At 44.8% G+C, this 21,293-nt stretch overlaps 1 protein-coding gene across 1 annotated transcript in view; it reads right to left on the reverse strand.

The window, feature by feature from the left end:
• Positions 1 to 21,293, reverse strand: part of TM4SF5 (transmembrane 4 L six family member 5) — a 43,709-nt gene that overhangs the window by 14,052 nt on the left and 8,364 nt on the right. The window contains exons 2-4 of the mRNA XM_030188085.1: positions 20,366 to 20,446; positions 19,636 to 19,775; positions 705 to 897 (exon numbers count right to left, since the gene is read on the reverse strand). Of these exons, the coding sequence (XP_030043945.1) occupies positions 705 to 897; positions 19,636 to 19,775; positions 20,366 to 20,446 (414 nt within the window). The remainder of the gene's footprint in view (positions 1 to 704; positions 898 to 19,635; positions 19,776 to 20,365; positions 20,447 to 21,293) is intronic.

A 21,293-nucleotide genomic window follows, 5' to 3' on the forward strand; every position in this document is an offset into this window, starting at 1 on the left:
CAGACATGTGAAGGTAACTGCTTGCCCCAGGATTGGTAGCATGGAATGTTGCTAATAATTGGGTTTCTGCCAGGTACTTGTGACCTGGCTTGGCCACTGTTTGGAAATGGAATACTGGGCTAGATGGACCATTGGTCTGACCCAGTATGGCTACTCTTATGTTCCTTTATGACATAATTGGAATGCAATGGAAAATGCCCCCCCCCCCCCACACACTGTATCAAATATAGGGGCTGATAGCTCCTGCCCTCCCTCTTGGGTGAAAACAATCCTATAAGAGGCATAGGTTACCATCCTCCTGCCCACACCTTTGATATTATTTTAAACTTTTTGCCACAGTTCCCCTCCCTCCGATCCAGTATTGCAAACAGATACTCGAGTGCCTCCAGGCCACTATCTGTCCCATTCTCACCTTGCCAACCTATCTCAAATCGCTTGAAAATCCACAAAAAACTCCAAAGATAAGCTTGGAGGTGGTGTAGGTTTACCATATTCTCAGCATTCAGAGTTGATCTGATACAGTGCAGGTAAGAACAAGAAGGATGATATGCATAGCTCAATGGGTATAAATACGTTTGAGTGAAATCTCCTTAGCTAGACAAACATAGGTAGAGGGGAAAAATGGGAGGGGGGGGGGGGGGGCAAATGGCCCTTACCTGCCAACATCTATTATCTAACAGCACCGAGTTATTCTAGTCATTCACCTCATTACGGCCTTTCTTCCGGCAGTCTCCACAGAAGACCCCTAGGCATCCATTCACTACTTGGATGGCACAGAGGAAGAGCTCTATACAGCTGAGCCCCAGCAGGATAGAGAAGAGGCCGATGTTCCACGGGACAATGTTTTTAGGATTCTTGCATATGTCCCAGATGTTCTTGTTGGTTAGATAACTCTCACTGTGTAAAAAAAAAAAAGGAATGTGGGATTGACAGACTCATAAATCACATTAATTGGTAAATGTGCATTATTTGTCCTCCATGCACAGTTTTAAGAGCAATATTTGTTACCTAATAATGGGATATAAAGAGCAGCTCATTATTGTGCAAAATGAATAAAGCAGCTTATGTTTAACCTCATAAGCTCTGTTAGTCATGGAAAAATAATTGAGTGGAGGAGTGGCCTAGTGGTTAAGGTGGTGGACTCTGGAACTGAGGAACTGAGTTCGATTCCCACTTCAGGCACAGGCAGCTCCTTGTGACTCTGGGCAAGTCACTTAACCCTCCATTGCCCCAGGTACAAATAAGTACCATTCAGAACGCTGCCGCATGTCTTATATTCCGCCAGAACCGATATACTCACATCACTCCTCTCCTCAAGTCACTTCACTGGCTTCCGATCAGATACCGCATACAATTCAAGCTTCTCCTCCTTACCTACAAATGCACCCGGTCTGCGGCTCCTCACTACCTCTCTACCCTCATCTCCTCCTATGTCCCCGCCCGTAATATCCGCTCACAGGACAAATCCCTCCTGTCAGTTCCCTTCTCCACCACTGCCAACTCCAGGCTCCGCTCATTCTGCCTTGCCTCACCCTTTGCCTGGAACAATCTTCCTCAACCCCTACGCCAAGCTCTCTCCCTACCCATTTTCAAATCTCTGCTTAAAACTCACCTCTTCAATGCCGCGTTTGGCACCTAACCTCTCGTGAAATATAGTATTACCTACCAGATGGACTCTACACTTGTCTTTAGATTGTACACCTGTCTTTTAGATTGTAAGCTCCTTGAGCAGGGACTGTCCTTCCATGTTAAATTGTACAGCGCTGCGTAACCCTAGTAGCGCTTTAGAAATGTTAAGTAGTAGTATATGTAAGCCACATTGAGCCTGCCATGAGTGGGAAAGCGTGGGGTACAAATGTAACTAAAATAAACAAAAAGAATGCTACCTTTGAGGTGGTGTTACCTTCCTACTGCATTGGGCCACTAATGCACAGCTAGACAATTCCTCTGAGATAGCCTCTTAAATGGGCCAGGGCATTAACCAAGAACTTCCCATTACTGATCCCCTTTTCAAGGCAACAACTACCACCACCACTTCCCACTCTCCTTCTAATCAACAAGAACTCCCACTCCTTGGCCTTCCCATCAATAAGTAACCCCACTCCCCAATCCCTTCAGCTCTCTTATTTGGCTGCCTGCCTCCTAGCAATAGTACTGAGAGACCACTGCTAGGGGGCTGTTTTGAAGCTGGGAGCTGTTGGGGCAGGAGCGAGAAGGAAGACAAAGAGCATCTCCAACAGCAACTGAAGACAACAGCTAGGTAAATGCCAGAGAGGTAAATGCCAATATTCCAGCTATGCATTATTTTATAAAATGGTGCCTAAATGCGATGGCACATAGTTTGAAGGTGGGTGTACACATGGGCAGAGTCTGGGTGGGGTGCATATTTATGCACATAAATTATAGAATACTATAATTATAGAATACTATAATTTACATGTATTTTTTTTAGCAATCTAGGCACTAGCATTTACATCAGTTCTATAGCTGATGTAAGTAGTCACACCATGTAAATTATACGTGCAAATTTGTAAGCACCTAGGCAGGGGCCTCAGGTGGCACTATTGTGAAGCAGCATCACCTCCTGCCCTTCTCTCCCCAACCCTCTTCCCTGAAATGTCCTTTTCCTATTTTGTTTTCTTGGTTTTCAAAGGAAGGCGGTGGAAGAGACTCTCATAGGCTGCCCTGTTGCCAGTCCTGGCTCCTTCTCTCTACTGTGGGTGGTCCACCTCTGAGGAAACAGGAAATTACGTCTGCAGTAGAGAGAAGGAGCTGGGACCAGTGGCAGGGCAGCCTTTGGGAATCACTGCCGGGGCGGCAGCTCATTTTCTGCCTCAGTCAGCAGATTGTCATGGGCTGATAGCCGGTTAAGCGCTATTTAACCGGTCAGCAGCCGTTCTGACCAGTTAAACTGCGCTGAATATCAGGGTGTTTGTCCTCTGGACACTTTTCCTTCCCTTGTAGTCCATGTTTATCATATAAGACTCCTGGTCTTTGAAGACCACCACTGGGTCAGGTTTTCAAGATATCATTAAAAAGTATGAGATAGATTTGCATATTTTAACTGTCCTTACACTGTGTTCTACAGCACAGTATTCAACATTAAGTTAAATCACTTCAGCATTCACCAGGAGAAGGCTCAAACTCCTAGGCTGTCTTGGAAATGTTATTCATGATCATGATGTGAATGTCCCCATGGGCCGTCCACTTGCTGTTTACAATAAAGACACTTTGATATCCTCTCTGGATTTACCTCACTTTTTTATTCTTTGCTCATATTCACGTGAGGTTTTTTTCCTCCTCTTTTTTTAGGAATGCCCCCATGGGCCCCGATGGACAGCCATATCCAGATGAACAGCAAAAATATTCAAACCACTATTTTAGATATGGGTAAACATGAACATCTATACATTAGGGATGTTGATGAATGGTAGGGATACACGTTGGTGGCTAAAAATAGGAGTGATGGTGGTGGGAGCACAGGATTGGTGTCGGTGGCACATATGTGTCAATGGTGGCTAGAGGATACAGTCATGGATAAAGTGACCGAGTGGGTGGTGCAGGCTCTGTTGCGAGTTCCTTAGGAAGGAGAGGAGGGCTAGAAGGAGCCAGTCCTAAGAAAGGATATACAGGTCCAGGACCTAGTTTCTAGATCTCACTACTGAACAATGCCTCACTAGGTTCAGATTTGATAAGGCAGCCATGATCACTCATCTCTGCCAGAAGCTAGATCCTCTCCTACAACCTCAAACTTGCAAGGGCCATCTAGTGCCAGTTCATTTGAAATTAACAGCATCCCTAACCTTTTTGGCTACAGGCAGCTTTTAATCTATATTCTCAGTGACTGCTGGGCTCAGCCAGCCTACAGTTTCCAAAACATCAACCAGTTTCTATCATTCTTTCTCGACCACACCACACGGTACATAGTATTCTCTAGTACAGACCAACAGCAGTAGCAAACCATGACACAGTTCTACAATACAGCCCACTTCCCTACTGTCATGAGCTTCAATGACTGCACTCACCTGTCTCTCAGGCCACCAAGATGAAGGGAACCAAACTAGAGGAATCGCAAAGAGCTTTATTCTCTAAGCTTGCATGTTGAATGCAATGCAATGAGCAAGATCACTGATGTATTTGCTAGTTCCCATGATTATATCCCAATGCACACATTCTTTAATACTTAAGCATATATCAACAGTGCGAGAGTGGACAACATAAGTGGAGGATGGCAACTTGGTGAGGGTAAATCCTATTCAAATGCATCTTATCCATGAAACCATGAAAGAAATCTATGTGACCAGCACTATTTTGCATCTTGCTGACACTTGCATTTTGTAACCTTCCTGACACTTGCACTCCGTACTCACTCCAGCTCACACTCAATATCAGAGTAGTCTGATGTTCCTTTTCTTCCATCTCACATAGGTGACAGGGGATACCCACAAAGGAGGTGGCTAATGATGTTCATATTGGCACTAGATAATCATGCTGAGTAGCAGTACAACAGGGCTCACAGTAATTCCAGATCAGTCATTAAAAGGATATTTGGCAACCCACAAAAACATTTTCACTGACTGGAAAGATCAGGTGAAGAAATGCTGTGTAGCCCACAGAAGATGTGTCAAATATTTACGGCCTGCTGTATGCTGCATAACTTTGCTCTATGTCAGCATAGAATGAGAACAAATGGAAAGCCAGGACACAGAGGAGGAAGCTGGACCATCTACTATTGAGGAGGGTTCACCAAAACCAGCAGGATGGGCTTACTGCCAGAAATCAGATCATACACGGACATTTTCAGTAAAGGTATGTGCATTTATTGACATATACAATGGATAACATGCACAGTATGACTCACTTTACCTTCTCACCTCCTCACACACAAGACCTTCTCTCACTTCCTTACACACTGGAACCCCTCCTCTCTCAAGCCATCTAGTTTACCTGCCTCCTACCTTTCCACTTCCCTTTCTCCTTCCACAACCCCTGCCCCTACTATCCCTTCCACCCCAAGCACTTGGCACAGAACGGCTAGCTGGAATTAGTCTCCGGCCAATATTCAGCCCATGGTGGTCAGTGTTTTTTTTAAACACTGACTGCCATGGGCAGATTTAGCCCCAGCTATTCAATGCCATACCATGTCTGGGCACCAGCATTGAATATCTGGGGCTACATAAATTTTAGGAAGCCCAGCTGAATATCGGCTAGGACCCCCATAAGGTGTTCTCTGCTCCTTCACTGAACCATCCCTCCCCCATGACACTGATCTCTCTCTCTCCCACCTCATACATATTTTAAAGTGGTCCAAGGCCCCTCTGCCCACTCCCAACCCCCATAGGCCTAATACAGTAGCATAGCCAGGAATTTTTGAGATGGGGTGAGATCTTCCAACTGTGAGCCCTCTGGCTGCCTCTTTGTATATTCTAATTCTCATTCAGGTACTCCAATAGCATTCTCAGGGAACTTCAGGCCTCATTCTGGTTGTCTAATAGCCCTAGTTACCTATTAAAATCTGCTCCCCACCGCTTCATAGCAGACCTCACATCCCACTTAAATTACATGCTTCAACATGGGCTTTTCCCCAAGAAAAAGGCAACATCCTACTCACCCCAATACCAAAAGATACCAAGAAAAAAACAGAGGGTGGCCAATGTAATGCCGATTTTTAAAAAAGGTTCCAGAGGAGATCCGGGAAATTATAGACCGGTGAGTCTGACGTTGGTGCCGGGCAAAATGGTAGAGACTATTATTAAGAACAAAATTACAGAGCATATTCAAAAGCATGGATTAATGTGACAAAGTCAACATGGATTTAGTGAAGGGAAATCTTGCCTCACCAATCTATTACATTTCTTTGAAGGGGTGAACAAACATGTGGATAAAGGTGAGCCAGTTGATATTGTGTATCTGGATTTTCAAAAGGCGCTTGACAAAGTACCTCATGAAAGACTCCAGAGGAAATTGGAGAGTCATGGGATAGGAGGTAGTGTTCTATTGTGGATTAAAAACTGGTTAAAAGATAGAAAACAGAGAGTAGGGTTAAATGGTCAGGATTCTTAATGGAGAAGGATAGTTAGTGGGGTTCCCCAGGGCTCTGTGCTGGGACCGCTGCTTTTTAACATATTTATAAATGACTTAGAGATGGGATTAACTAGTGAGGTAATTAAATTTGCTGATGACACAAAGTTATTCATCCTTTCTCAGCGAGTTTGACGCGTGGCTTTCCTTCTTTCAGGATCCTTCCTTCCTTTCCCTCATCCTTGGCGACTTTAACATTCATGCCAATGATCCCTCCAACTCTTACATCTCCCAGTTCCTCACCTTAACATCCTCCTTCAATCTTAAACTATGCTCCACTTCCCCTACCCACCAAAATGGTCACTGTCTTGATCTGTTCTTCTCCTATAACTGCTCTCCCTCCAATTCCCTTACTTCAATTCTTCCCCTCTCTGACCACCATCTAATAACCTTCACTCTTAAACTTCCTCCCGCCCAATCGCGTCCTATCTTATCCAACTTATCTAGGAATCTCCAGGCCATCGACCCTACTACCCTATCCTCCAATGTCTTGAACCTCTTCTCTACCACTACACCATCCAAATCTGTCAATGACATCATCTCTTCCTACAATATTATTCTATCCTCTGCCCTAGACACTCTTGCACCTCTCATGCCCTGTCCTATAAGATGTACTAAACCCCAGCCCTGGCTAATCCCTAAAATCTGCTATCTACGCTCCTGTACCCATTCCGCCGAACGCCTCTGGCTGAAATCTCGTGCCCTTGCTGACATCTCACACTTCAAGTTCATGTTGACCTCCTTCCAATCTGCTCTCTTGCTTGCCAAACAAGATTACTACTTCCAACTGACTAATTCACTCGGCTCAAACCCTCGACTTCTCTTCGCCTCAAGGTGCCTCCACCCCAACTCCCCCCTCACTATCTCCCCAGACCCTAGCTGAGTTCTTCCATGACAAGGTTCAAAAGATAAACCTTGAATTCTCTACCAAACTACCCCCATCTCTCCTACCCCCTCCCCTCTGCTCCCCTATTTCCTCAACCCCTCCATCCTTTTCCTCCTTTCCTGAGGTCACTGATGAGGAAACATCACATCTTCTCTACTCCTCTAAACAAACTACCTGTTCCTCTGATCCCATTCCTACCCATCTTCTTAACACTATCTCTCCTACTCTCACCCCTTTTATCTGTCATATCCTCAATCTCTCTCTTTCCACTGCAACCTTTCCTGATGTCTTCAAACATGCTGTGGTGACATCGCTCCTGAAGAAGTCTTCGCTTGACCCTACCTGTCCTTCCAACTATTGACCCATCTCTCTCCTCCCCTTCCTTTCCAAATTACTTGAAGTTCACCGCCGCTGTCTTGACTTTCTCTCATCTCATGCTGTTCTTGACCCACTCCAGTCTGGCTTTCACCCTCTTAATTCAACTGAAACTACGCTTGCAAAAGTTTCCAACGACCTATTCCTGGCCAAATCCAAAGGTCTCTATTCTATCCTCATCCTTCTCGATCTATCCGCCGCTTTTGTCACTGTTGATCACAACGTACTTCTTGATACGCTGTCTTCATTTGGATTTCAGGGCTCTGTTCTTTCCTGGTTCTCCTCCTACCTCTCGCTCTGCACCTTTAGTGTACATTCTGGTGGATCCTCTTCTACTTGTATCCCTCTACCAATCGGTGTACCTCAGGGTTCTGTTCTCGGTCCTCTCCTGTTCTCCATCTACACTTCTTCCCTTGGCTCTCTGATAACATCTCATGGCTTTCAATACCATCTCTATGATGATGACTCCCAAATTTACCTCTCTACCCCTGAAATCTCAACCAACATCCAATCCAAGGTCTCAGCCTGCCTATCTGACATAGCTGCCTGGATGTCCCAACGCCATCTAAAACTTAACATGGCCAAAACTGAGCTTCTCATCTTTCCCCCTAAGCCTACCTCTCCTCTTCCCCCTTTCTCTATTTCTGTGGATGGCACTCTCATCCTCCCTGTTTCATCAACTCGTAACCTTGGGGTCATCTTTGACTCCTTCTCTGCTCATATTCAACAGATTGCCAAAACCTGTCATTTCTTTCTCTATAACATTAGCAAAATCCGTCCCTTCATCTCTGAGCACTCTACCAGAACCCTTATCTACACTCTTATCACCTCTCGTCTTGATTATTGTAACCTGCTTCTCACCGGCCTGCCTCTTAGCCATCTCTCTCCTCTTCAATCAGTCCAAAACTTTGCTGCACGAATCATTTTTCGCCAAAGTCGCTATGCTATCATTAGCCCTCTCCTTAAGTCACTTCACTGGCTCCCTATCCGTTTCCATATTCAGTTCAAGCTTCTCTTATTGACCTATAAGTGTATTCACTCTGCTGCTCCCCATTACCTCTCTACTCTCATCTCTCCTTACGTCCCCCCTCGAATACTCCGTTCTGTAGATAAATCTCTCTTATCCATCCCCTTCTCCTCTACTGCTAATTCAAGACTCTGTTCCTTTTGCCTTGCTGCACCCCACGCCTGGAATAAACTTCCCGAGCCTGTGCGTCTAGCCCCGCCTTTAGCCATTTTCAAGTCTAAACTTAAAGCCCACCTCTTTACCACTGCTTTTGACTCCTAACCACTACTCACTTGCCCTGTCCTTTAACCCCCTGTTTACTCCCTTACCCTTAATTGTTCTGTCTGTCTACCTGTCTTATCTAGATTGTAAGCTCTTTGAGCAGGGACTGTCTTTTTTGTGTATGGTGTACAGCGCTGCATATGCCTTGTAGCGCTATAGAAATGATAAATAGTAGTAGTAGTAGTATTCAAAGTCGTTAAATCACGGGCGGATTGTGAAAAATTACAAGAGGACCTTACGAGACTGGGAGACTGGGAGGGGCATAATCGACCAGAAACGCCTATCTCCATGGGCGTTAATCTCCGAGAACGGGTCCGTGAAGGGGCGGAGTGAACCGTATTTTTTAAAAAAAATAGACGCCCATGCTTTATTCGCCAAGGTGTGAGCTGGGCGTTTTTGCTTTTCACCGATAATGGAAAATGAAATCGCCCAGCTCAAAAACGAATAAATGCAAGGCATTTGTTCGTGGGAGGGGCCAGGATTCATAGTGCACTGGTCCCCCTCACATGCCAGGACACCAACCGGGCACCCTAGGGGGCACTTTTACAAAAACAAAAAAAAAGGTAAAAGAGCTCCCAGGTGCATAGCACCCTTCCCTTGGGTGTTGAGCCCCCCAAATCCCCCTCAAAACCCACTGCCCACAAGTCTACACCAGTACTATAGCCCTAAGCGGTGAAGGGGGGCACCTACATGTGGGTACAGGGGGTTTGGGGGGGGGTTGGACGACTAGTAGCATTAAGCAGCACAATTGTAACAGGTAGGGGGGGGATGGGCCTGGGTCCACCTGCCTGACGTCCACTGCACCCCCTAACAACTGTTCCAGGGACCTGCATACTGCTGCTTGGGAGGAGGGTATGACATTTGAGGGTGAAAGTAAAAAGTTGTGAAACATCATTTGTTGTGGTGGGAGGGGGTTAGTGACCACTGGGGGAGTCAGGGGAGGTCATCCCCGACTCCCTCTGGGGGTCATCTGGTCATTTAGGGCACTTTTTGGGGCCTTATTCGTCAAAAAACAGGGTCCAGGAAAAGTGCCCTAAATTCTAGCTACAAACGCATCCATTATCGGCGAAGGGCGCCCATCTCTGTTCGGGTGATAACCACGCCCCAGTTCCGCCTTCACCACGCCTCCGACACTCCCCCGTCAACTTTGTCCGCATCCGCGACGGAGTGCAGTTGAAAGCGTCCAAAGTTCGGCTTTCGATTATGCCGCTTTATTTGTTTTTGTGAGAAGAACGCCCATCTCCCGATTTAGGTCGGAACTTGGGCGTTATTCTCGTTCGATTATAAGCAGGTGGGTGTCTAAATTGCAGATGATGTTTAATGTGAGCAAGTGCAAAGTGATGCATGTGGGAAAGAGGAACCTGAATTATAGCTACGTCATGCAAGGTTCCATATTAGGAGTCATGGACCAAGAAAGGGATCTAGGTGTCGTCGTTGATGATATGTTGAAATCTTCTGCTCAGTGTGCTGCTGAGGCTAAGAAAGCAAATAGAATGTTAGGTATTATTAGGAAAGGAATGGAAAACAAAAATGAGGATATTATAATGCCTTTATATCGCTCCATGGTGCGACTGCACCTCGAATATTGTGTTCAATTCTGGTCGCTACATCTCAAAAAAGATATAGTGGAATTAGAAAAGGTGCAGAGAAGGGTGACGAAAATGATAAAGGGAATGGGACGACTTCCCTATGAGGAAAGGCTAAAGCGGCTAGGGCTCTTCAGCTTGGAGAAAAGGCAGCTAAGGGGAGATATGATAGAGGTCTATAAAATTATTATATGAGTGGAATTGAACGGGTAGATGTGAAGCGTCTGTTCATGCTTTCCAAAAATACTAGGACTAGGTGGCATGCGATGAAGCTACAATGTAGTAAATTTAAAACAAATCGGAGAAAATCTTTCTTCACTCAACGTGTAATTAAACTCTAGAATTTGTTGCCAGAGAATGTGGTAGTCTAGTGGCCCCCATTCCTCCTTCCGACCCGACCTAACCTCCTGTCCCCAATTTAGAAAAAAAACAAATCCCACATGGCTAGTGGCAATCTGATCCCTCCACAAGTCTCCCCCCAAACCCCCAGAATTGTACCACAAAAGAGGAAGGAGCAATGCCCACTTGCTTCTGCCTTCAGCGCCACCATCTTGAAAAAAAGCAGTGTCCTGGCCCACGCAGTGCGTCCTGGGATACACCGCACAGGTACCATATAAGAGATATCCAGATCTCCAGTGTAGCACCATTCACATTATCTCTGTCAGGTTGTCAGGTTTCTAGGATAAGCAGCATAAAATCTGTTTTACCTTTTTGGGATCTTGCCAGGTACTTGTGACCTGGATTGGCCACTGAGAAACAGGATACTGAGTTTGATGGACCTTTGGTCTGTCCCAGTATGGCAACAATTATGTGCTGATGTTCAAGTCCTGCTGACTTTGCTTTTACATCACACCTCAGCTGTCTCCACTTCTACTTGAGGTCTTCTACATCCCTGTTATTATGGTACACTGCATTTACATGGTGGCATACTCTCATCGATTCATGTTGTTTATGTAACATCATGAGAAATTCATCAGTTCAAAGCTGTCCAAATTCTCACCGCTGTTCCCTAATTCATTCCTGTGTCAGTGTTTCCACTGCTGTCCCTTTGATGTGAGCCAGCCAATAGTAAGAAACATTCTGCGTTTTCTAGCAGCAGTATCCCTGAGGGTCATCCTAACTGTGGCCTCTTGCTGAATCCTGGTATTTCTTGCACCTGTCACGGAAGGCACCTGTCAGGGAAGGCACTAGAAGTTTCCAGAAAGGAATACAGCTGTATAGAACAGTGTAAGGAGAAGCATAGGAGTGCCTATTATAATCAAGGGGTAAGATCTGGTGGCAGCAGTAGGCTTTCTCTGAGAATTTCCCAGTTTATGCTCCCTAGAATTGTGTTAGGGCCCATCTCCTGCCTCTGACCTGCAAACTTCATCTACGAAGGACACCCCAAGCCTGCAGCTTAGGAATTGAGAAACAATATTCTGCCTGCTATATCCTCATGGGTTAGCATTAGTTGGCATTTGCTCATTAAGGAAGAGGATAAAGGACCTGGGGGTCAAGAAACAGAACCTGAGAAGTTGCTGCCTTGTGTAGTGCCCTGCAGGGATATGGGGAACCTCTGCACTCCTAAACTGTCCACAGAAAATGATGAGAGTCCTCAGGATCCCAGCTTTAACAACCAGATGCCCTGCCCTTATCATCCTTCGAACAGGTTCCATCCAGGGCTGAAGGAGGAAATATAAATAGAATCCAGAACCAAGAGCCTGTGTATCATCAGGAAAACATGTGACCTGATAAAACCATGATTCAGTAAGTGTCTGTCTGTTTCTGATGTAACCTTCTGATAAGTTTGTCATCTTTTTATCTTGATGCTGATACAAGTTTGAAAAAACAGAAGAACTGTGCATATTATTCTCGCCAATCTGGTGAGAAGGTTAATTACTTTAAATGCTTTTTTGTTTGCCAATGGAGGAGAGAGGAGATGTCACGGCCTTACCGTGACTCTGGGTCCTTATCGCGCTGCCGGCGTAAAGCAGGAGTCGCCGCCCATCACAGGACCTGCTGCCTTCAGAGCTGGCACATCCATGTGATATCAGAACCGAAGAGGGGGATTTAAACTCCTCAGTCCCCAGTTCTGGCACTCTCGCCTCAAAACTGCCCTGTCTGCATTCCTGCTTTCCGGGTCTTGAGACACCTTCCCTGCAGTTGGTCCTCGTTGGGCTCTTTGCTACCTGCCTGCAAGGATTTCTACCTCCTGCTTTTCTTTGCTTGTGTGAGTGGGTTCCAGTTTTGCTTTGCCTTGTCTGTGTGTCGCTACTTGTGTGAGTTCCGCAAGTTCATTTTTCAGTTCTATCAGTAATCTGGGATGGATACCATCCGGTTCAGGAGATTTGCTCCTCTTCAATTTGTCAAATTGCCCCATTACATCTTCCAGGCTTATAGAGATTTCATTCAGTTTCTCCGACTGGGCAGCTTTGAATTCCATTTCTGGCACCGGTATCTCTCCTAAATCTTCCTTGGTGAAGAACAAAGCAAAGAATTCATTTAATCTCTCCGCTATGGCTTTGTCTTCCCTGATTGCCCCTTTTACCCCTTGGTCATCTAGCGGTCCAAACAATTCTTTTGCCGGCTTCCTGCTTTTAATATACCAAAAATTTTTTTTACTATGTGATAGGTGGCCATGAATACAAACTAGCTATGTTTGCTGATGATATACTTCTCTCCTTAACCAAACTATTAATCTCCTTGCCAAATCTAATACAGCTTTTAGCCAAATACTCTTCTGTTTTGGGGTTGAAACTCAATATGACTAAATTGGAAGCTATGGCTCTTGGAATTCCCTGACTGGTTTTAGATTCTTTAAAACAAGCCTGTCCATTTCGCTGGGTTACTCAAAGCATTAAGTACTTAGGGATTCATCTAACAAAAAATGTTTCTGATTTATTTTCGGCCAATTACCCTCCCCTGTTGCAGGAATTATATAAAGATTTGGAGGCCTGGGGTACTTTTGAAATATCATGGTTTGGCAGAATAGCGAAGTTGAAAATGAATGTGTTGCCGCGTTTGATGTATCTCTTTCAGGCCCTCCTTCTCCGTTTGTCACACAATTTTCTCTCGGGTATACAGAATCGCCTTCTCCATTTTATATGGTCTAATAAACGGTCATGACTCCCTAGATCTTTACTCTATCAGGACCAAAAAAAGGAGGCCTGGGCATCCCCAATATCTATTGGTGTTATAAGGCGACACAGCTCGCTCGGCTCTCAAATGGTTTCTTGCTAGCCCTCAAAAGTTGTGGATAGCTTTGGAACAGGCCTCGGTCAATCCATGCCCATTATGTTCACTAATGTGGCTTCCACGTCGTTATCGTGTTATGAGCAGAGACGTGTGCCCTTCGATTCCAGTGACCTTCTACTACTGGGATGGACTCTTTGCCAAGCCTGATTCAGTTTTATCTAAACTTACACCAATAATATATAACCCACTCTTTCCTCCTGGCCTAGAACCAGGGCCATTTTCTTGATGGTTTACCCTGGGTCTTGAGACTTGGGGTCAACTTTTTAATGATAAAGTCTTCAATCCTCTTGACACCTTGGCTGAAAAATATGCAATTTTTCCAACTGAATTTTTTACTTATACTCAACTGAAACATTTTCGTTCTGCTGTTAAAATAAAGGCCAAGGTGATTTGAGAAGACTCCTTTCTTGAAGACTTTTGTGAAGACTCCAAGGGGACGAGGGGGTCTCATCTCTTGTTTGTATTATTATCAACGTAGGCAAATGTAACCCCAAGTGCAGCATTGGCTGCATTGGCATCAGGAGCTAGGTATGACGTTAGGGGAGTTTGATTGGACTTTGCTTGAAAATGCTCTACAAAAGATTTCTATCTCTGTTCCTCTTAAACAAAATGCGGTAAAAGTTTTATATAGGTGGTATCTTACTCCAGCTCACCTTCATCATATGTTCCCTATGGTTTCACCGTTGTGTTGGCTGGGGTGTGGACAGATGGGAACCATGGGACACCTTTGGTGGTCATGCGTGAAGGCACATGCGTAAAGGCACAGGCTTACTGGAAGGCAATTCAATATAGATTACAGAGTTGGCTGTCTAAGCCCATAAAGTGATCACCTGAATATTTTCTTTTCTCAAAGAAACCTCCAGGCCGTACCAAATTGCAGGCCTTATTGGTTCGCCATGCTATGTCAGCTGCTAGGGTCACTCTGGCTGCTCAATGGAAATCTCCCTTGGTGCCTTCATTGGTTAAATGGTTGAATAAGTTATGGTACATATGTGAAATGGAGAGAGACTGGGCAATTCGTTGTCACACTGTGACCAAGTGGGAAGCTATTTGGGACCCTTTCTTGAAACACTGCTCCTGCTGAAAGCTCGGGATTGTGGAGGGGAGAGGAGGAGGTGTGTGTGTGTGTGTGTGTGGGGGGGGGGGAGGGTAGGTGTCTTGGGGGGGTTGGGAGGGGGGAGATAATTACAAAAACGTGTTAGAAATCTTAGAAGTATATGTGCACTTATTGTCTTAGGTTTGAGAGCTAAATGCTTAATGACCATGTTACTGGAGGTTGTTTTCCTCCTTTGTTGTATTGTACTCGTTTAAGTAGCCATTTGTGGCTTGTGGTTTTTCTGTTATGTCTCTCAATAATTAATAAAGACTTCTATAAATTAAAAAAAAATCTTTACTATGTGTTTTTGCCTCCAATGCAATCTATTTTTCAGAGTCCCTCTTTGCCTTCCTTATCAGCGCTTTGCATTTGACTTGACATTCCTTATGCTGTTTCTTATTATTTTCAGTCAGTTCCTGCTTCCATTTTCTGAAGGATTTTCTTTTAGTTCTAATAGCTTCCTTCACCTCATTTTTTAACCATGCCGGCTGTCGTTTGGTCTTCCTTCCTCCTTTTTTAATATGCAGAATATATGGTATTTTTGAACAGCATCCATGCCTGATGTAAATTTTTGACCCTCACAGCTGCTTCTCAAGGTTTTTTTTCACTGTTCTTCTCATTTTATCATAGTCTCCTTTTTGAAAGTTAAACGCTAACATATTGGATTTCCTGTCTTTTATTTCCTGTCTTTTCAGTTGTTTAAAACCAGTAGGTGAAATTGTGTGACTACACCTCTAGGGTATGTAATCATATGTTTTATGATTTAAGACAGGGGTAACTCCGTGGTGTGTGGCTGTGATACCCCAGATACACTGTGAGGTCAGGATATTGCTGGAGCTCCAGAGGGATGTGATCTGTCAGTCTTGTGCATAACATAAAGATCGGGGACATGGGATTTGGTGTACATGTTGATACTGATTGGTAGCATGGAATATTGCTACGAATTGGGTTTCTGCCAGGTACTTGTGACTTGGATTGGCCATTGCTGGAGCAGGATACTGGGCTAGATGGACCATTGGTCTGACCCAGTATGGCTGTTCTTATGATCTTATGATACCTACCTTGGGCAGCAAGCCAGTCCTTTATGGTTGGATAAGGACTGGTTGCTTCCAGGGATGTGGCAATAGTGGGCCTTGAGTGCTTCGATTTCCAACTTACATGGTATCACCTGAGAGGCAGATGTCACAGTGGACTTAGCCATCAAACTGCCCCTTCCCTTTGGATCAGCCATCCTTGGACAGGTATTTGCATGTCTTCAGAGATGTCTCTCAGATGTGTATTTACTTGCTGTACTGTGTTGTCATTTTTAAGAATTGCTCTCAGACCTGACACACATCACATGTGATGGATCTAGGACACATGGAGGGGCATAATTGAACAAAAACGTCTATCTCCATGGGCGTTTATCTCCGAGAACGGGTCCGTGAAGGGGCGGACCGAACCGTATTTTGGGAAAAAATAGACGTCCATGTTTTATTCGACAATTTGTGAGCTGGGCGTTTTTGTTTTTCAGTGATAATGGAAAATGAAAGCGCCCAGCTTAAAAATGAATAAATCCAAGGCATTTGTTCGTGGGAGGGGCCAGGAGTCATAGTGCACTGGTCCCCCTCACATGCCAGGACACCAACCGGGCACCCTAGGGGGCACTTTTACAAAAACAAAAAAAAAGGTAAAAGAGCTCCCAGGTGCATAGTACCCTTCCCTTGTGTGTTGAGCCCCCCAAATCCCCCTCAAAACCCACTGCCCACAAGTCTACACCATTACTATAGCCCTAAGGGGTGAAGGGGAGCACCTACATGTGGGTACAGTGGGTTTGGGGGGGTTGGACAACTAAGCATTAAGCAGCACAATTGTAACAGGTAGGGGGGGGATGGGCCTGGGTCCACCTGCCTGAAGTTCACTGCACCCCCTAATAATTGCTCCAGTGACCTGCATACTGCTGCCAGGGAGGTGGGTTTGACATTTGAGGGTGAAAATAAAAAGTTGTGAAACGGCATATTTTGTGGTGGGAGGGGGTTTGTGACCACTGGGGGAGTCAGGGGAGGTCATCCCCGATTCCCTCCAGTGGTCATCTGGTCATTTAGGGCACTTTTTGGGGCCTTATTCGTGGAAAAACAGGGTCCAGGAAAAGTGCCCTAAATTCTCGCTAAAAACGCATGTTTTTCTTCCATTATCGGCGAAAGGTACCCATCTCTGATCGCCCGATAACCACACCCCAGTTCCGCCTTCACCACGCCTTCGACATGCCCCCATCAACTTTGTCCGCATCCGCGACGGAGTGCAGTTGAAAACGTCCAAATTCGTCTTTCGATTATACCGCTTTATTCGTTTTTGTGAGATAAACGTCTATCTCCCGATTTGGGTCGCAATATAGGCGTTTTTCTTTGTCAATTATAAGCTGGATGGTATATTTAGAAAAGTGGGTTTCACATGTATAAAGCTTTGTTGACATGTTGCTAGTACCAACATTGCTCATTATAGCTATGATAGGTACTGGACCTTCTACCTATATAATTGATTGGTTGTTTGTATGTATTTATGTGGGTCTACTGCCACCACAGGCAACTGTGTGTATGCAAGGCAGTAGGGTAGGGATGTGTTCAACATGCATCTGGAGGGTCCGAATCCAAAATACTCCCAAATAGATTAATGGTTCAAACAGCAGCCTTGTAACCTAGGTAACCAGGTTCAAATTCCAGTGCACGTTCACGTATGATCTGAGCAAAGACACCTCACCTTCACCTCCCATTGTGAGACTTTCAGGGATCAGAATATACCCACTGTAACAGAATTGACAAGCAGTATCTAAAAAACCCTTGTTTATTTTGGATTTCTAATGTGGGCTCAGAGCATGCCCTTCTGCCGTAGTTATGTTAGTAGAGGATGGGTACTTGGAATAGTCATGACACCTTACAGGGGTCATAGGTGCAAGCCATGGTTTAGTGCATTATGACTCTTGTAGGTAATGTGCACATTAGGACAATGATAGCAGCATACCTTTTCACTGTACATCTAATTTGACTCAAAGTACCTCTGGCAACATTGTGCAGTGGGACGCTTCCATGGCATTTGAATTGCTCCCAATGGTGGATGACTGCCAGGAGGTTGCTCTTCTATGTCAAGACATTTGGCTCCCTCTTGGCAGCCATCTTCCTCCGGTAATACAGAGGATGCAATATCACATGAACCAGAAATTGTACATCCAGGATCTGTGCTAGTCATGCTGCTGCAGATCATATTTCCTCGATGAGGCACATATCCTCTTTGACTCCATGTTCCAACACTAAATTATATGTATGTCGGCTTCTTAATGTGTGGCCACATATGATCTGCAACTTGTACCCACAGCCTACAGTGTCTACAATTGTTCTTCTGATCCCTCAATGGAGGCAGGCAATTAGCTCCCATGCATGTTTTGACACATTTATGAGCAGTGAAAAGGCAATGCGATTGCAAAGAGGTGGCAAAGAATAAGAAGCAGAATGTGCTTGCAGAACTGATGCACAGACAGGGCCTATTTTCCCCCTGCAGACATACCTAGAAGGCATAGGCCAGGGTCAATGAGAAAACAGACATGACGAGGGACTAAAGCAGATCTGTGCAGGTCTCTCAGAAAGTTTACAGTTTATTTAAAATTTTGATATACCCTTATTAGACAAAGTCAGCATAGCAGTTTACATAAAGTATAATCAAATTAAGTGGAGATTAGAATAGAAAGAAGAGAAGAGGTCACATGTAAGGGGATGACCTATGGAATTCAGAAACCTTACTGGAACTACAAATATAAAACAATGTAATACGCAATGCACACGCTGTGGGGGCAGAATCCATACAATTAAAGCTCTAGGCATACAGATTTCTCCCATGCTTATTTGTTAGGGATATCCTGAAAACCTGACCTGTTGGTGCCCTTGGAGGGCTGGGGATGAATACCAATGATATAAGCACTTAGGAGGATATTCTATAAGTGGGCACCTCCTTTTATGCACCCCAAAACTATGTGGTGAAAGCTTATGCTATAATGGCATCTGGGCACCCTGATTTCAATACAGAATACTAGTGTAATCCAACATTGGTATACCTTACATTTTTTTTTAACTTTCCAATTTTTATTAATCATTTTAGGGTATGAAACATACAACCAAGAAAAGCAAAGGCACACATAAAGCAGTCAGTAAGTTGCACATATCGGTGGCAGCACTGTCCATGCCCCTACCATGCCCTGCCCATTTATTTACATGCTATGCCACTTACATGTGCCCTTACAGAATAGCGCTTAGTTGCTTTTCTGCCACTTATGAATAGGTAGACCAATTAAACAAAAAATGATCCCAAAAAAATCAGTACTCTGGTAACTATCCATAAACTCCCAGACACAAGCCAGAGTCTCCAAAAATGGATACACTTCAAAAAGGTAAAAGCTTGATCTCACGTATGATAGAAAAACTTTTTTTTATAAAAAATGATAATTGATGTTTTTGGAGGGTTCTCAAAGTAATAACTCACCCAGGATGAGACTAGGTAAATCGATGTTACTGTCTCCAAGGGTGGTTGAGCTTCTCAATCATTGAACACCTCTGTGGTTTTTTTCATTTATATATGCTAATTCTTGACTAATTAGAGCACTGTTGTGTGGTTTTAGTCAAGAATTAGCATATATAAATGAAAAAAACCACGGAGGTGTTCAATGATTGAGAAGCTCAACCACCCATAGAGATAGTAACATCAATTTACCTAGTCTCGTCCTGGGTGAGTTATTACTCTGAGAACCCTCCAAAAAAAATCAATTATCATTTTTTATAAAAAAAAGTTTTTCTATCATACGTGAGATCAAGCTTTTACCTTTTTGAAGTGTATCCATTTTTGGAGACTCTGGCTTGTGTCTGGAACTTATGCATAGGTGGCATGTTAAAGTGAGCACCCAGTTATAGAATTGCCCTTTTAATGTGGTGAATCATATCGGTCTAGTATACAAAGACACTAGAGAAAGATTTCAGCTGAACACATGCTGCCTCCCTTTCCGCCATTCATTTGTGAAACACCAATAAGATTTTTATTAATGACCCTCTGGAAATATAAGCTTCCTTACTTTGAAGTCTTGAAAGGATACTCCCAAGTGTCAGATGAAATGTCACATAATGGACCATCAGCCAGTGCCGTGGAGGAGACAATAAGGCAGTAAAAGCTTCCTAGCGCCCCAAAAAGGGAGGAGAATACAGACCGCAGCATCTATAGGAAGAAAATACTATCAAATCAACCATGAAATACAACTATACCATGTCTTAACAAGTGAGATTCCATCATAGTATGAGAATGCATTGATAGGAGGAAGGACTGAAACTCCATTGCAGTGAATGTGGGCAGTGATGAGAAGAGTGAGTGAGACTCCATTACAGTATGTGAGGGCAGCAATGACTGAGATTCATTTCATTTCTTTTTATTTGATATTTATAGCATTTCCATATAATATTTTGAGAATCATTGAAAAAGAAATAAATGTATTATCACATTGCATTTCCAAGATATTCTGCTTTTCAAAGAGAAAGAACACCACAAACAATAGGGGAGAAGGAGGGAGTGATCGGCTTGAGGAAAAGAAACGCAAAAGATCTAGAATCTTCATCTGAATAAAGGAATATATAACTGAGATTCTATTGTCGTGTGTGGAGGCAGTGATGCAAGAAATAAGGAAGACTCCATTACAATGGACGAGGACAATGACGGGAATAGTGAGACTCCATTGAACTATGTGAGAGCTTGTAAAAGCAGTTAATTATTATCTCATTATTGATTTATGACTAGAAACAAACAGGGCCTACCCTGCATCGGTTCCCACAGCAACCAGCTCCACAGCAGCCTTTACCTCCTGCTCTGACTGCAGCACAACCTGGACACAGGACCTTGGGAAAGAAGACATCACATTATATATAATACTAGTGCAACAAAGCCTGTTTCGTCAAAAATGAAACAGGCCCTAGGAAGGCTCGTGTCTAAGTGATTTCTCCTCTCTCCCTTGCCCTCCCCTCCATGTCCAGTGATTCTTCCCTCCCCTCCATGTCCAGCGATTCTCCTCTGCTCTGCCGTCCCCTTCATGTCCCGCAATTCTCCTCTTCCCTGTCCTCCCCTCCGTATCCCAGGATTCTGGCCTCCCCTCCATTTCCAGCGATTCTCCTCGGCCCTCCCCTCTGTGTCCCGCGATTCTGGCCTCCCCTCCAAGTCCAGCGATTCTCCTCGGCCCTCCCATCTGTGTCCCGTGATTCTCCCCTCGCCTCCCATTCTCTCCATGTCAGCGATTCTCCTCTGCCCTGTCCTCCCATCTGTGTCCCGTGATTCTCTCCTCTCCTCCCATCCCATCCATGTCCATCAATTCTCCTCTGCCCTCCCCTCCATGTCCCGCAATTCTGACCTCCCCTTCATGCCCAGCGATTGTCCTGTGCCCTGCCCTCCCCTCCCATGTCCATCGATTCTCCTCTGCCCTGCTCTCCCATCCATGTCCCATGATTCTCCCCTCGCCTCCCATCCCCTCCATGTCCAGCGATTGTCCTGTGCCCTGCCCTCCCCTCCCATGTCCATCGATTCTCCTCTGCCCTGCTCTCCCATCCATGTCCCATGATTCTCCCCTCGCCTCCCATCCCCTCCATGTCCAGCGATTGTCCTGTGCCCTGCCCTCCCCTCCATGTTCCGCGATTCTGTCCTCCCCTCCATGTCCAGCAATTGTCCTGTGCCCTGCCCTGCCCTCCCATCCAT

Source organism: Microcaecilia unicolor, chromosome 14 (assembly GCF_901765095.1).
Source record: "Microcaecilia unicolor chromosome 14, aMicUni1.1, whole genome shotgun sequence".
In the NCBI taxonomy this organism is placed as follows: domain Eukaryota; kingdom Metazoa; phylum Chordata; class Amphibia; order Gymnophiona; family Siphonopidae; genus Microcaecilia; species Microcaecilia unicolor.